The following is a 17,934-nucleotide window of genomic DNA, read 5'->3' on the forward strand; positions in this document are numbered from 1 at the left end:
CGTATTTCTTAAAATTCGGATTGTGCCATGAGAGACTCTTGACTCCAGGAAACAAACTGAGGGTTGTGGAAAGGGAGGTGGGTGGGTGGATGGGGCAACTGGGGGATGGGTATTAAGGAGGGCACGTATGTGATGAGCACTGGGTGTTATAGCAACTAATGAATTGTTGAACACTACATCAAAAACTAATGATATACTATATGTTGGCTAACTGAATTTAAATAAAAAAATAAATAAAAAGGTTTCTACCTTCCTGAAAAAAAAATTCAGTTTGTGATTATTTGCTACCATAACTGGGATAAGGAAAGGTATCTTGATTCAATACGTTGAAGATTCCCTCCTGTAGAATATGATTGTAAGCATTTTTCCCATTACCATGGCCATTATAAAAGGGAAGCATGAGGTCAGGTCAAATTTTATCACTGGAGAATTTTTAAGTATAAATAACAAATCTCAGTCCAGTTAGTTTAAGCAAAAAAAAAAAATCTATCAAAAGTTGTTGGGTAATTCACAGAATCTCTAGGAGAGCCAGATAATCAACGCTGGTGGCTCTGTAGCCAGAAACAAGACCCAATTTAGACTGACAGACTGCTCCAGAGGAGGAAAGTCAGACCAAGTGCTACCACAGGGCACAAAGCACACCTGGACTCTGCCACTGCCACCTTTGAAGCTCGTGCCTCTCCAGCAAACTTTAACCCTCCCAACCCCCTACTCCCTCCCCCCCAACAACAGATGCTGCTGCTTCTATGGCTGCTTCTTCACTTTGCTTGTTGTAGAATCCAAGTCTGTTCAGTCGTCAGGTGACAGGACTACTCCCCAGCTGCAAGAAAGGATAGAAAACTAAACTCTGGTTATGATCTTCTTGAGGCAGTGGGATTCCAAATCAAAAACTCACCACACACAGAGGAGAATTTCTAAAAGATGCTAACCACAAATGTTTAACAAATGCCCATTCCAGACAGTAACAAAATTTAGATTTAAAATATATCAAAATTTCTCATTACGAGGTAGGACTTGGGACAGGTTTTAATTCCTAGTATTGTTTGATGTTTTCTACTTAAACTATAGTAAAGTATTTAAGGCCATGAATAACTGCCCCTCCTCTTCATACAGGTTTTCTGGTAATGGCATCAGTGAGATAGAACCGTTCTTGTTCTATGGATACAAGAGGGAGAATGACGCCAGTGTTGACCAAGGGAAGACCATGTGAACATAGTGCCTCACTGAGGATAAAGAGCTGGTCTAGCGTACATGCTGCTCATTCAAATGGAGTTTTGATTTTATCTGTAGTAAGACATCCTAAAAAACAAGCCTATTGTTTTAAATTTTCAAATTAATAGTTAATCGGATAGTATGTTTCCAAAGAGAATCACCCTTGAGGAATTAAGGTTTAAAATAAAAAATTTCAAAGGTTTCTGAGGAATATATTTCGAGACTTTATCTGTGCCATTCTTTACATATGTATTAGACTAGTTGTCTTAGTGATAAAACAGAACCTTGTTATACCATTAAAAATTATTTAAAAGCACTTTAGTTATTAACTTACTAAATGTTTTTTTTATTTCAATTGGCCTTTTATGCGCCTGGGTGGCTCAGTGGGTTGGGCCTCTGCCTTCGGCTCAGGTCATGATCTCAGGGTCCTGGGATCTAGCCCCTCATCAGGCTCTCTGCTTAGCAGGGAGTCTGCTTCCTCCTCTCTCTGTCTGCCTCTCTGCCTACTTGTAATTTCTCTCTCAGTCAAATAAATAAATAAAAACTTTTAAAATAAGCAGTTTAGTTATTAACTTACTAAATGAAATTTTGTGATTTCAATTGGCCTTTTATTATTATTTTTTATTTTTTATTTACGTATGGTGACACACAATATTACATTAGTTTTAGGTGTACAACATAGTGATTCAACTTCTCTATCCATTATGCTATGTTCACCGCAAGTAGCTACCATCTGTTACCGTGCAACACAACATCAGTGACTATATTCCATATGCTGTACCTTATATTCCCATGACTTACTCATTTCCTAACTGGAGGCCTAAATCTCCCACTCCCCGTTCCCCATTTTGCCCATCCCCCCACTCTCTTCCCCTCTGGCAACTATCAGTGTGTTCTCTGTGTTTATAGGTCGGCCAAATGGTTTCATTTTTATCACAACAAATAACAGTCCTATTAAACATGGTTGCATAAGTATTTTTCTGTACTTCAGATTACTTTCTCAAGAAACAGTATGTACCTTGGAAACAAAATTACTAAGTTATGAGGCATGACTATTTTAAAGGCTTTTAAAATAAAATTAGTCAACTTTTCAAAAAGTATTATCAATTTTTATTTCCACCATTAGTGGATAAGGGCATTCATCCTGGTGCACTATGACAGTTTTCAGTTTTAATATAATTTAAGATTATTGATTTGATGAATGAAAATCAGCATTTCATTATTAAGCATATGAACCACTACTCAGAACTACTGGCAATCTCCAACCTTATCCATACAAATTCAAAATAGGAAACAAGTATTTGAGCAGAGAGAAAAAGGACAAGGAGAGTGGAGAGTTATATGAAGTGAGATGAACAGGTGGAATTAGTAATTTTTACTCAGCATCATTTTTCCTCAATCCTCAGGACAGTCCCAAGTAATTCACACTTTACATTCAAATGGACCCCATTGTACACACACCCTTTCTACTACCCTTGCCTTTTCCCCAGCAAAGGTGCAGAAAGCGCAGCTCTCACTCCCATTCTCCCAGGCTTCCTCCTAAGCACTGGGACAGGGACGAAAAGAAAAAAAGCAGGAAAAAAAAAGCAGCTGTATAACGTGTGAGAAGAAGATCTACCTTCAACATTTCAGCAGTATTTTGTTGGTACTTTATAATAAAATTTCATGAAAACGAATCCTCCTTTTTGTCCTAAATTGTAATTGTCTGTGTATATATCAGCTTCTCCAAATAAGTTACATCAACTTTACTGCAAGGACTTAATCACATCTTATTTATTGCTCTCTATCCCTAGCATCAGAGAATGAAGAACATGTATATTCTTTTAAATATTGTAAGTATAAAGTTTTAAAGTGTCAAGTAAGTATAAGTTAAAGTTTTAGTTTTGTGTATCTCATATTAGTTGGTCTAACAACTTACTTATTTAAAAAGATGTCACTCTCAATCTTTTCATTTGCAACAACATGCATGAAGTACAATGATCAGCAAAATAAGTCAGTCAGAGAAAGATGAGTACCATAGGATTTCACTTCTGTGGGGAATTTAAGAAATTAAACAAATGAACAAAGGGGAAAAAAGAAAGAGAGAGACAAATCAAGAAACAGACTCTTAACTATAAAAACTGACGGTTTTTAGAGGGAAGGTGTGGGGGATGGGGGATGCATGAAACAAGTGATGGGGATTAAGGAGTGCGCTTGTGATGAGCACTGGGTGATGTATATAAGTATTGAATCCCTCCCTATATTGTACACCTGAAACTAATATAACATTGTATGTTAACTAAATGGAATTAAAATAAAATAATAAAAAATAATAAGTAGATGTCACTCTCCTATATTAGATATCATTAAGTTGGGTTAAATGATTGAAAAAAAATTATCTTAAAAGGAAATGTGCAACTAAGAGGAAATACTAAAGTAATAGTACAAGGAGTATCTGGTAATATTTGAGTAATATATTTGAGATGCACAAATTTGCTAACAAAATAGTATGAGGGGAAATACTAAACATTTCTATTAATTACTACCACCCTGGTACCCAAAATGAGCTAAGGTTTTTTGTTTTTTGTTTTGTTTTTTTTGTTTTGTTTTTTAAGATCTTTGTTATTTACTTGACACAGAGAGAGAGAGACAGCAAGAGACGGAACACAAGCAGGGGGAGTGGGAGAGGGAGAAATGGGCTTCCGGATGAGCAGCGAGCCCGATGCGGGGCTCAGTCCCAGGACCCTGGTATCATGACCTGAGCCAAAAGCAGACGCCTAACGACTGAGCCACCCAAGAACCCCTAGACTAAGATTCTTAAAAATCAGCATATGAGGGGCGCCTGGGTAGCTCAGTGGGTTAAAGCCTCTGCCTTCAGCTCAGGTCATGATCTCAGGATCCTGGGATCAAGCCCCACATTGGGCTCTCTGCTCCGCAGGGAGCCTGCTTCCCCTCTCTCTCTGCCTGCCTCTCTGCCTACTTGTGATCTCCCTCTCTCTGTTCAAATAAATCAATAAAATCTTTTAAAAAAATCAACATATGAATTACTAAAATCACAACAAAATAAAAATTGTCCTTTATAAATCTCTGTAACGCCATGATATCTATCTCATACCTATATTGCTGAGAGGCCTTTAAAATAAGAATTGGAAGCTGGCAATATTAAATTATCTAAAAGCACCCTCTAGTGGCAAAAAGCAGTTCACATATAAACCAGGCAATATTATCTATGAGTATTCTGACAGTAGTAATCTCAAAAATTTCTAAATGAAAGTGTGGCTATCATTAAATCAGTTTTAATGATTTTTCCACTGCTCTATTCAATAATATAGTCAGTTGGAAAAGTTAACCTATCTTAGTACTAAAAATACATCCAGTATATAAAATACATATATACCTGCAATGCAAATAAAGACACAAACAAGATTTCTTTGTAATTATGTACCTCTTCTATTATTTTCATTCTATTATAATTTCATTTCACTTCAGCTTCTATTCATGGTAAAAGTATTCGCCTCTAGCCCAGGGAAGATTGAATACAAACCAAACGTGTCTAATTTGATTGTATTTTTACTAGAGACAACTACTGTTTAAAATTTTAAATATGATCATCTAAATCACTAAGTATTGATCACAAACCAGTACTGTTTGCCATTAAACTGTATATTACCTAACTAGAAATATCCACAATGTTTCCTATCAACCTTGACTTCACTAATGTTTTTAACTGCTATATTTTACTAGAATAAAGAAAATTTTTCTGTCTTAGAAATCTTGTAATGAAACATTATTTGTAATACTTAGATGCCATAAAATTCTACAAAATAATAGCAATTTCTTCAAAAGCTGATGGCACAAAAAACCTGCCAATGAAAAGCTACTATCTCATTTAAAAAAATCTGTATTTTTACTTGGAATATTTTCTTCATATTTCAGTGTACTCTTATCTTTCTACTACCTATGTCTGGTTAAAAGCTATGACGTCAATAAAGACCAATTGAAAATTTTCTTTTTTGCTTTCTGTCTTTATTGAATTGGTTCAAAAATGAAGACAGTATTTGTAATAAAAAACAGAGTGGACAAGAGACAACAGCAACCATAATAATCTTATTTTTCAAGCTAATGACTTTCAGAATAATATATAAGCAACTTTTACATTTTTAATTTAAGCTTACAATCATTTTTTTAATTCGACCACACTGCAAATACTTGTGAAAATAAATAAAAAAGTAAATGATGCATAGATCTAGGAAAATTTCTTATAAACTGAACTACTGTACAACAAATCAATGTGAGAATAATATATGTAAGTAATACAAAAATGCATTTAAATACACTGTCACAACATGTTTCATAATTCATAAGTGTACTTCACCTACTTACTGTTTATAATAATCTCTGGGTTCTAGAATTGGATGATTTTTTACCAACTCATTTTCCATGTAGTACATTATAACATTTACTGGCTACTGCGAAATTCTGTGAGAAACAAACATGTGCCACTTTGAGCTCATTTACCTACTCCTTCCTAGGGTAAAAATTGTATGGTCTTAAAAAACAAAAACAAAAACAAACTTGGAAAACGAAAAATAGTGCTCAGTTCCAGGGAAAACAAAGTTGAAAGTTCTTTGTATGATTTATAACAGGACAGAATAACACATATCATTGAAATGAAAATCTAATTTATGTACATTATTCTCCTAAATTAATTAAAGTTTAATCTAGCTAATGGACTCTTTTTTTAGACCAATGACTGAATAAAGACAATCAGGTTAAAAAAGTTAATGAAAAGTCAGGAAAGAAACTATAAGGTAAATAAAATGACAATTCCTATTACCTCAAAGTTTACATCCCTTGCCTGAACGGAAAACAACAACAACAACAACAACAACCAAAACCAAAAACACTAATGAATACAATTATAAAGTATAAGCATAAATAAATTTCAGAGAAAATTAAAAGCCACAAATTTCTACATTAACCCTTACACAGTTGATCATAATCATAAATGAGAAATTAGAAATGGCCTATAGAAGATTTGCTTACACAAAGCTGTTTTCTTTCCATTCAACAGAAATTACTAAGGAATTATTGAACCTGGGCTGCACAGGCAATCAAAGAATCTACTAAATACTGTCACACTGAAAGTGTGACAATTAAAAGCTGTATTTTAGCCAAAGTTAAAGTATAATTAAGTTTTTGTGAATGTTTAATTACGTAAGTCAGCTGTGCATTAAAGCAGTGCATTTTCAGTTTTTTTTTTTACTGTGATGTGAATGGTATTTCAATATTAAACACTAAACAGAAAATATAAGTAGGAAAAATTAGACCCTAACCAACTCATCACTACATCTATACTTCAAGGGAAATTAAAAAATAATACTTTTTACCTGCATGCCCTGCAGTAATGATTAATTATCCAAATTATTTATTAGGGTCAGGTGGTTTGCTTTGAAATCCATTAAAATAATTTCTTCTAAATTCAGACACAGAAATGAACATGTAGAATTTTGCAAGGAGTCTTGTGCCTCTTACATTAAATAATTATTTTCAAACTTTGCAAAAATAAGGAAGTAGTAAACTAAACTCCTCAGACATGAGGTAATGAAAAAGAAAAAAGTGAAACATGGAGACACAATTAGAAATAGAAAGAATATACATTCAACTAACACACAGAGGTTAAAAAAAAGTCATTAAGTTACAACTAGAATAAAATACATTTATATTTTTTAGTCTTGTGTCTCTGAAAAGGAAACTGCATAATTACATTTTAAAGAATAAATAAAGATCTCTAAATTATATAATTAATGATATACTGAGTAAAGGACAACAAAGACCTGTAGAGGTTGAATTCCTCTCTTTTTTAAATATTTATAAAATTAACTGTAAAACAGCTCTACAGGAAAATGACCTTACATAACTAACTGCAACTGAAAATACTCTCTTGCAAAATTCCAAGCATCCAATCTTATACTACGTGAAAATAGGCAACAATAACAAAAATGTTTGTTCTGACTTTTCCTCAAAGTAACGATCATCCTAAAGCTTGAAGGGCTGAGCACTAGCATTTGATTTTGTGAAGGTATGCTTAATGTGCTTCAACAACTGTAACAGAAAAGTATTACCTAAGTTAATGATTCCACTTGAAATTATTCTCTGACAGATGAGTGACTATTTCCTTGAATGGCACAGTTTGGGGTATCAGGTATTTATTATATACAGTATATGTACACATTCATATATATACACACACATTTCACAGCCAAAGAACTATGCTCCAAAAATTGCTGAAAAAAGTATTTTGAATAATTTTAGCATAAAATCACTAAAGGAAGTGCTCTAGCTGTCCAAGCAGCAACAATCATAAAATTCTGGACTTAGCTTTTTTTGGGCTCTATTCACAGAACCATTCTTCGAATGCCACATTCACAGCAAAACTTTGCCCATTCTACAGGGTATTTAGTCCCACACTCATGGCAGAATTTTGGTAAGTGTCCTGTTGAATTTCCTTCCATGACTTTAATGTTTCCGCCATTAAGTGAAGATACATAGTCTCCATCTGGCCTGAAAGAGTACAGGAAGAAAAGTGGAAACACAAGTTCTTGTCAGTAGTTTTCATAACCCTTAGAAAACAGTACTTAACACTAAGTATAAGTAAAAGCTTGCTTAGTTTTAATATTTTTCTAGTTCAAATTTTAAACCCCCTTTTAGTTAATAATGAAATACTAAATATTTTCTTTGGCATTATATTTGTCCCTGTTTATGAGAATTTTTCATGAGCAAATACCACCACACTTTCCATCTGTTCAATGTATTAGGCATATACTACAATGGGAATAGAATGGAAATTTATACTGTCCCTTCTGTAAAACTATCGCTAAAAAGAAAACTGGAACCTTGCCCTGAGGAAAGACGGACATCTTTCCTCCAAATACATACTTTAATAAATATGTATATATTATTACATCTATTATAAAACAATATATATATATAACTTCTCTCAATGTGTCATGTTATTTTCACTGTATCCATGGAGTCTTTTCACTTGAATTCTCATTACTCAGTTTGAATCTTGTTAGGTCCTTTGGTCTAATTTAGTTATACACACTCAAATTCTTCATCCTTCATCCCCTGTACTGCATTCCTCATGGCTCTGGACACTCACTGCCACTCTAAACTGTGTCCCCTTTTGCTTTCTTGTTTTCCACCTGACATGCAATATATGTCATTTTTGTTACATCTTGTCTTCTCCACAAGACTGTGAGTTCCCCAAGTGCAGGGATCTTTGTTTTGTTACTGCTCTAAGTCTAGGATCAAGAGAAGTACCTGACATAAACTCATCTCTCAGTAAATACTTTTATTGAATAAATGAATGAATGAGTAATATATGAAGAAGATAAATAAAGTAAAATTTTTGGTCCTTTTAAAATGATAAAGTAAACTTTCAAGATTGATCAACAAAAAAGGAATAAACAATACTCAGAATGAAAGAAGGATAGAACTACAGATACAGATAGCAGAAATATAAAATTATAAGAACAATTCTATGCTAGTAATTTGAAACTTAGATGAAGTGAAAAATTTCGTAGAAAAATATCTTATGAAAACTGATTTCAAACCAACTATAATAGTAAATAAAATCATTAAAGTGACTGAATCAGTAATTAACATACTACTCATCAGTTAATCAGTAATTAACATACCTCATCAGTGAGCATGTGCCAGGTGTGTGTGCACTCACGCACATTCGCGTGCGCACGCGCGCGCACACACACACACACACAGTGGACTCATAATAATTTTACATGGTAAGTTCTAGGGGCACCTGAGTGGTTCAGTCTGTTAAATGTTTGCCTTCAGCTCAGGTCATGATCCCAGGACCCTGGAATAGAGCCCTGTTCAGCAGGGAGTCTGCTTCTCCCTCACCTTCTACCCCTCTCCCCCACTCATGCCTTCTCTCTCTCTCATATACTTTATTAAATAAATAAATAAAATATTAAGAAAAAAATCATGGTAAGTTTTCTACTAAGCTTTTCCAGCAGAGGGGGTTGAAAAACAACATTCCGCAATTTCTTTTCGAAGGTCAGTAAAACCTTTATATTCAGACTAAGAGAATATAAAATTATAATCAACAACTATTAACTTGGAAATACATGTAAATCTCCAAGAATTTTAGCAAGCACAATCTACAAACATATGCAATTCAAGACACTTCAGATTTATTCCAGAAAATAATACTAATTTAACATTAGGAAGTCTATTAATATAATTTATCACATAAACAGATTCAGGGATTTAAAAATACTGATTTTACATATATATATATATGATATTCAATAACATTCACCACCTATTTTTTATTTTAAAAAAACACTTAGAAAATCAGGAATAGAAAGGAATGTCACTGATAAAATGTAGACGATAGAATCCTATATCTGTCTTCATGTTCAATGGTGACATTTAAGAAGCATTTTCTTTAAAAAGCAGAAATGTCACAAGAATATCAGTTATAATCATTTCTATTTTAATATATAGTACAACATAAAGAGAACTCTTTTTCTGTTTCTTTGAACAGATCTAACATGGGGATAACTTCCTAGCTTTCTTTAATGAAAACCTTTCAAAAGGTGGAATGCCAGCTGTGTTTCTAGGCAACAGTATTTACATGCGATCCACAGAAATTAGACATCCCTCAAGACAACCTGAAAGCTATGTCTACAGGGCTGTTACAAGAGAAACTGGTTCCCTTTGGGGACACAGAATTTCCAATTAAACTGATCCTACACACATCTGTTAAGATCTTGTTCTCTCATACCTAAGCTGTCACTTGGACGGCCAAAGAAAACCAGCTCCAGGACTGGGGCAAGGGCTCCCAGGAAAGAGTAACACCAGACACTGCCTACTGTCATTTCCTATTTCCTATAAATAATCCTAATGTCATATATTACCATGTGATTACCTCTAGCCGAGCCTAAGACAACCTCTTAATGGACATTTCAAGAGCCCTGCTTAGAGGAAGGGGCATGAGGAGATGGGAAGGGAAAGCTGAGTTTCTAAATCTCCACTTTGTGCAAGTCTAAGAAATCACCGTCCTCTCTCCCAAAATGACACTAAACAAGAATTTAAGTAGGGAAGATCAGTCAAAATCTCAAATGTAAGTGCAATGTCAGAGTTAATTTACCAAACTGACCTCTGGTTTTCTTTATTTACTTACCTGCGGAAGTTTCCCTTACTTTTCTGAGAGCTAAGCTACACATTTAGAAGGATATTTGCCCCATTTTGTGTAGCATTTCTAGGTGTTTTCGGTGGAAGGACCATCCAGAAAATATAGCCTAACACACTTCCAGAAAAAGAAATCTGTGAAATTTCTTCATCTGTTGTGGTTATAATTATTCTATCTGGGTAGTGTAGTAAGTCAAGTGAACAAGGTTCAGGGCTTACTATCACATATTAACCATTTAAAAAGAAAGAAATAAAAGAAAACAAAAAAGAATTCAAACTCATTTTTAATGGGATTTTTGCCCCTGCCTGTTGTCACTTCATTTGTCTACCTCTTTAGAAAGATGAGTTTTTTATTTAAGCACATGTATTTATTAAGTTTCCCATTTTATGAGAGAATGTTAATCCTACATTCAGCATGGATTCAAAACATAAGGCTCCACATATACAACAACATAGCAAGCCAGCTTCAGGACCCCAAGAAACATTAAGTTCACTTCTTTAATATTTAAAATGTATCAAAACCTTAGGTGAAACAAACAGTATTTATGAAAGAATCTATCTGCAAAGGTAGCATTTCACCTATTCCTTTATGGTTCTCATCCCTTGTTATGTATAATCATCACTCTTAAAATTTTAAAAATCCAAACCAAAGAAATCAAAACCTCTCTGGGAAGGACGTGGACATGTTCATTTTTAGAAAGTTCCACAGGTGCTTCTTTCTGAAGGGCAACAACCAAGACTGACAGCTAAAACCCTGAATATTTAAAAATCTATCCCTGGATTAAATCTGAATAATGGATAGCTGTCTATGTTTTATACTTATAACAAAAGCAGACAACATATATAGTTACATATAACACATATATATCACAACAAATTTTGGTGAATCATAGGATATCATGTTATAGGCTTGTATTGAGGGCATCTTAAAAAAACATCTTATGAAATGCATTGTCATACTTATAGTAGAGATTTTAATTAAGAAGTTATCCATTGAATGGGGAAGGTGAATTGGAGGAAGGTGGTCAAAAGGTATAAACTTCCAGTTAGGAGATAAACCAGGTACAAGGGATGTAATATACAACATAATGACTATAGCTAATGCTGCTGTGTGATAGGGACGTTGCTAAGAGAGTAAATTCTACAAGTTCTCAATGGAGAATTTTTTTTTTTTTTTGCTTTTTTCCTTCTTTTTATTATATTTGTATGAAAAGATGGGTGTTACCCAAACTTACTACGGTAATCATTCAATAATATATGTAAATCAAATCATCATGCTGTATGCCTTAAACTTATACATTGATGTATGATAATTACTTCTCAATAAAACCAGAGGAAACAAGTTATCTGTTATATTATCCAGTGACTCTTCAAACTCTGACTCTTCACAATGCCATGATACTCCATGTGGAAAACCCTAAAGACTCCACCCCAAAATTTCTAGAACTCATACAGAATTCAACAAAGTAGCAGGATATAAAATCAATGGACAGAAATCAGCTGCATTTCTATACACCAACAATAAGACAGAAGGAGGAGAAATTAAGGAATTGATCCCACTTACAACTGCACCAAAAACCATAAGATCCCTAGGAATAAACCTAACCATGAAAGAAACTGAGAAAGACACAAAGAAATGGAAAAACATTCCATGCTCATGGGTTGGAAAAACAAATATTATTAAGATGTTTAAGCTACCTAGAGAAATTTATACATTCAGTACAACCCCTACCAAAATACCATCAACTTTTTTCATAGAGCTGGAACAAATAATCCCCAAATTTGTATGGAACCAGAAAAGACCCCAAATAGCCAGAGGAATGTTGAAAAAGAAAACCAAAGTAGGTGGCATCATAATTCCGGACTTCAAGCTATATTACAAAGCTGTAATCATCAAGACAGTATGGTACTGGCACAAAAACAGACACATAGGTCAATGAAACAGAATAGAGAACCCAGGATATGGACCCTCAACTCTATTGTCAACCAATCGTGGACAAAGCAGGAAAAAAATATCCAATGGAAAAAGGACAGTCTTTTCAACAAATATTGTTGGGAAAATTGGACACCCACATGCAGGAGAATTAAACTGGACCATTTCCTTATACCATACACAAAAGCAGACTCAAAAATGGATGAAAGACCTAAATGTGAGACAGGAATCCATTAAAATCCTAGAGGACAACACAGGCAGTGACCTCTTTGACCTCAGCTGCAGCAAATTCTTACATCTCCAAAGGCAAGGAAAACAAAGGCAAAATGAACTACTGGGACTCCATCAAGATAAAAAGCTTCTGCACAAAAGAAACAGTCAACAAAACCAAAAGATAGCCAACAGAATGGGAGAAGATATTTGCAAATGTCTTATTAGATAATGGTCTAGTATACAAAATCTATGAAGAACTTACCAAACTCAACACCCAAAAAACAAATAATCCAACCAAGAAATGGGCAGAAGACACAGACATTTCACCAAAGAAGACATACAGATGGCCAACAGACTCATGAAAAAATGCTTAACATCACTCAGTATCAGAGAAATACAAACCAAAACCACAATGATATATCACCTCACACTGGTCAGGATGGCTAAAATTAACAAGTCAGGAAACAACAGATGTTGGCAAGGATGAGGAGAAAGGGAAACCCTCTCACACTGCTGGTGGGAATGAAAGCTGGTACAGCCATTCTGGAAAACATTATGGAGGTTCCTCAAAAAGTTGAAAATAGAGAAGCTACCCTAGGACCCAGCAATTGCACTACCAGGGATTTACCCCAAAGACACAAAGCTAGTGATCCGAAGACGCACCTACACCCCAATGTTTATAGCAGCAATGTCCATAAGAGCCAAACTATGGAAAGAGACCAGATGTCCACAAATGAATGGGTAAAGAAGATGTGGGGTGTGTGTGTGTGTGTGTGTGTGTGTGTGTGTTACAAATTAGAATACTCAGCCATCAAAAAATGAAATCTTGCCACTTGCAATGATGTGGATGGAACTGCTAAGCGAAATATGTCAATCAGAGAAAGTCAACTATATAATCTCACTCATGTGGAATTTAAGAACTCATATGTGGAATTTAAGAAACAAAACAAAGGATTATAGAGGGGAAAATAAAACAAGACGAAATCAGAGAGGGAGACAAACAATAAGAGACTCTTGAACATAGGAAAAAAACTGAGGGTTGCTGGAGGGAAGATGGGTAGGGAGATGAATTAACTGGGTGATGGGACATTAAGGAGGGCATGGGATGTAATGAGTACTGGGTGTTATATAAGACTGATGAATCAATGGACTCTACCTCTGAAACTAATAATATACTATGTGTTAATTACTTGAAAGTAAATAAAATAAAATTTTAAAAATAGTAATAAATTATCCAGTGACTCCATGAGAATTCATAGGCAGATTTTTGAGGTCTCAGAACTAGGTGTGCTCTCACAGAGAAATGATTTTTTTTTTTTTTTAATACAACATGAATCATGTAACTAACTACTCCTGTACTCTGGCCACTACAAATTTGGATCCAATTTATGGCCGAAGCCTAGCGTGTATACAGCATCTTATGACACATATTTTGGGGACTAACTTCATTCCTTCTTTTTCCTTTATTTCTTAATTCTCATTTTTCCTTTTCATATTTTCAATTTTATATAATATTTTATCTCACTGTAGGTCATGGATCTCTGTATACTGCCTTAAAACTTTCTGTAATAAGGAGATATAGATACATAGATATATAGATATAACTGGAATGATTTATACTTAAACAGAGTGAATGTCAAAGTTGTACAAATACTGTGACAGATAAGAAAGGGAAGTACATGGATAGTCACAAGCTCAGCTGGTAACTTAAATAAATTTAAATACTGCTGAAAATTATAATACTTAAATAATAATTATTTATAATATTTATAATTATTATATTAATATAATAATTAAAATTTATTATATTATATATTTATTATATCATATTATAATTACATATTATATTATTATATAATATAATATGTATTTCTATATAAATTATATATAATATTATAATTATAATATTAATAAATATTATATTTATTAATATAATAATTAAAATTTAAAGGGTCTATTACTCAATTTGCAGAGGTAAAAATAATCATGTTACACTTAAAATTAAGATATAAAACACAAATGAATGCAGTGAAAGTGAACAAACTGTCCTCAAGCATTGACAATAATAATTACAAGGTCTAGAAAAATATCATTTATGAAAAAAATCATTTATGCCCAAACTATTTAGTGTACAGCTTAAAGTGAAAATAAATTATATAGCAAAGGAAAAATCAGATTTTCTATTAAAAACCTGATACATATTTCGTATTTGGTCCTTAGAAGACTACATATATTCATTTTTATTTTAATTAATAGACTTTCAGAGCTAAACATACCTGGCTATGTAGCTCTCAGTATATGTTTTTCTTTTGTTTGTAACCACACCTGAGGAAGGATTTCTTGCCAAACTTGGTGGTGTGGAATTTCGAGGTTTGATGTTAGTTCTAGAAGAGAGAAAGAGATGGCATAATGAAAAGGTATTGAATAGCAAGCATTTATTTCTTATATTGCTTATATACATGATTAATTTTGAAGCTGTAGAAAGGTGAACTCAAGAGTAAAACTAAATTATTTTAAATCTGAAAACAACAGTAGTTAAAACAAAGGATAAACCAAAGCATTTTGCATTTACTAACATTAACTTGATTGTAAATAAAATTAATTTTTAAAAAACCATACATATATGTGTGTGTGTGTGTATATGTATACACACACATGTATGTTTTACATGAAATTTTAAGTCAATAATCCTGAAAAGCTTCAGGTTTTTAAACATTTAAATCTGTAATTCCTCAATAAAATAGAGAGGTATCTTGTTAAATGCCTATGAATAACTGTTAAATAATGTCATATATTATGAGATATGGTTAAATCCAAGAAATAACCATCGGCTAACCATTTTAATAATTTTCAATTTATGAAAGCCTGTTTTTGGAAATAGCAACTAAAATAAATGCGTTAATATAATTTTCCCTTTTAAGATTTAATCTCACCAAGTATACAGCCTGGGCTATCTGCTACCAGTAGAGGATTTGGTTGGATTATCACTTAATTCCCTTTATGAAATTTCAGGAATCAAAGAAAGCTCAGAGGGTTGAATGATGGTACAATGGTAAAAGTATAGGATTTGAGATTCAGATGAATCTGGATTCAAATCCCAATTGCTACTGACTAATATGGAGGTAGTGGCCAACCTGTATCCAAGTTCCCCCATTTATAAAGTATGACTATCATCACTTACCTTAGAAGAAATTGTGGATACCAACTGCAATTTATATAAACATTCAGAATAGTTGATGATGATGATGATACTATTACTATTATCGATATTGATACTGTTCCTAGTTAACATTTACAAAATGTTGCTTATTACTACATTTGGTATAAATTTCTAATTGCTTTCATATATAAAGTTACTTTATCCTCATAATAATCCAATGGATTAAGTAGTATTAATAACTCCATTTTAGAAATGAGGCAACTGAGGCAAAGAGTGGTTAAGTAACAACCAAGGTGACATCCAGTATGTTGCTGAACTTGAGGTCATATGGTAAATAAAGAGCTAGTTCCTCTTTAGAGATTTAGTCAAATCTTTTCATTTCAGAGATATGCAATATTGTGTTATAGCAACAAACAGAATACTTTTAAAAACTCCTTTAGATTGTAAGTTCTTAAACTATGGCAAAATTTTTCCCCTTTATAAAGCAAAGCTGAAGAGTCTGAAAATTCTACATAGCTACCTCCAAAATATACACAGGTAATAATAACTACATCTATTTTTTGAATGCTAAATATGATGCCAGGTACTATGAATACTTTACTTGGTTTCATCTTCATAGAAATCTCAGAAGATATTATTCCCATTTTAAAGTTGAAGAAAATCATATTAGAGAAATTAAGTAAGCTGCAAAGCTATTACAAGGCCACAGTATTTGAACCTGAATTTATGTGGGTCATATTACAAATCTTATATTCAATATGGAATTCTGTCTGTTGCTCAAAGAGAGGCTGCTTTCAATAGTTACTTCATATTTTTTCTAAACTTTGACTAGAATCACCTTGGTGCATGATTGGGTTACCCTGGCCCTCTTCCAATGCCCGCTGACAGTCTAACCATGACGTATACTCTACTCTTAAATAGCCCTCTAGGAAGCTGAACTGCTATAGTACCTTTTCAGGAATTCAATCTCTATGAAAATCATTGCCAAACGATAGCAATTCCTCCAGTGAGAGTTGTAAGAGAACTAGAAAGGACACATTTTTTATTTTCTGGCTCTTGAACAAAGCCTTGTTAGAAATCCTATCACCTTCATTTAATATGTACATGAGATACACAGATAATACAAACACACCTATGGATATAGACACATAGCCTCACCATAGCAATGAAGTTATTCAAAGAATTAGAAAATAAAAACTAGAGGGGAAAAAAAGAAAAGAAAAATTAGAGAAAATAAGATTATCATCAGTAACCATCATTCTTAACTACCTATCATGTACTTTTAGTAACTGTTTCTAAGAGGTAGAATCTGAGTATAGGGAACCATTCTTAAGAGATTGGAAAGAACAGTCTTGATTAGTACTTAAAACATGTTGCCATAATCTCACATGGTCAACACTTTTTTGTACCTGTCCAGAGTTTGAAAAATGCTACCCTTATTCTATACCTGCAGTCTGCTTGTTCTAGGTCAAAAATAACAAAAGAAGGTTTAGTTTTGGAATTATACTTACTCTATCTTATTGCTAATCAGTGTTTCTTTGAAATATGTTTCAGAGAGACTAGAGAACAACAACAGTACTAAGAAAAATGGCTCAGGGCACAAATTCTTCCTCATATCATTTATCATGAACTACTTACAAATAACACATGGGTGCTGCTAATATTTTAAAGGTTTCTCCCATCTTTATTTTCTATTTAATCAAATTAATCCTTCTTTTCATATGTGGTAAGACAATGCTGTAGTAGGAGTTGGTTTAAAAGTTAACTAAGAGGGGCGCCGGGGTGGCTCAGTGGGTTAAAGCCTCTGCCTTTGGCTGGGGTCATGATCCCAGAGTCCTGTGACTGAGCCCCACATCGGGCTCTCTGCTCAGCAGGGAGCTTGCTTCCCCCTCTCTCTGCCTGCCTCTCTGCCTACTTGTGATCTCTGTCAAATAAATAAATAAAATCTTTAAAAAAAATAAAAATAAAAGTTAACTAAGTGAACTCTGTTTAATAATGTATTTTTCAACTTTAACAAGTAATTTATCTGATTCAAATTTCATCATTTTAAAATGAGAGAGCCAGAGTTGGTATTGGAGCCCAATCTAGAAAACCCTGAAGACATCTATGGAAGAGTTCCAAGGTGACTGCCCTTGCCACTCATCCGTTTTCAGCTTTCTGTGCCAGTACAGAGGAGAGTGTCATATCTTTTCCCCAATTTTATGTGGAATTTGTA

General features: G+C 33.6%; 1 protein-coding gene across 2 annotated transcripts in view; it reads right to left on the reverse strand.

Moving 5' to 3' along the window:
* Nucleotides 1-5,200: 5,200 nt before the first annotated feature.
* Nucleotides 5,201-17,934, reverse strand: part of ZC2HC1A (zinc finger C2HC-type containing 1A) — a 47,376-nt gene continuing 34,642 nt past the window's right edge. For both annotated transcript variants that reach the window (XM_032869148.1, XM_032869149.1), the window contains 2 exons: nt 14,836-14,943; nt 5,201-7,755 (listed from right to left, as the gene is read on the reverse strand). In XM_032869148.1, coding sequence (XP_032725039.1) covers nt 7,590-7,755; nt 14,836-14,943 — 274 coding nt within the window. In that variant the 3' untranslated portion in view covers nt 5,201-7,589. The remainder of the gene's footprint in view (nt 7,756-14,835; nt 14,944-17,934) is intronic.

This window comes from Lontra canadensis, unplaced genomic scaffold (assembly GCF_010015895.1).
Source record: "Lontra canadensis isolate GAN:19392208 unplaced genomic scaffold, GSC_riverotter_1.0 scaffold37, whole genome shotgun sequence".
Taxonomy (NCBI): domain Eukaryota; kingdom Metazoa; phylum Chordata; class Mammalia; order Carnivora; family Mustelidae; genus Lontra; species Lontra canadensis.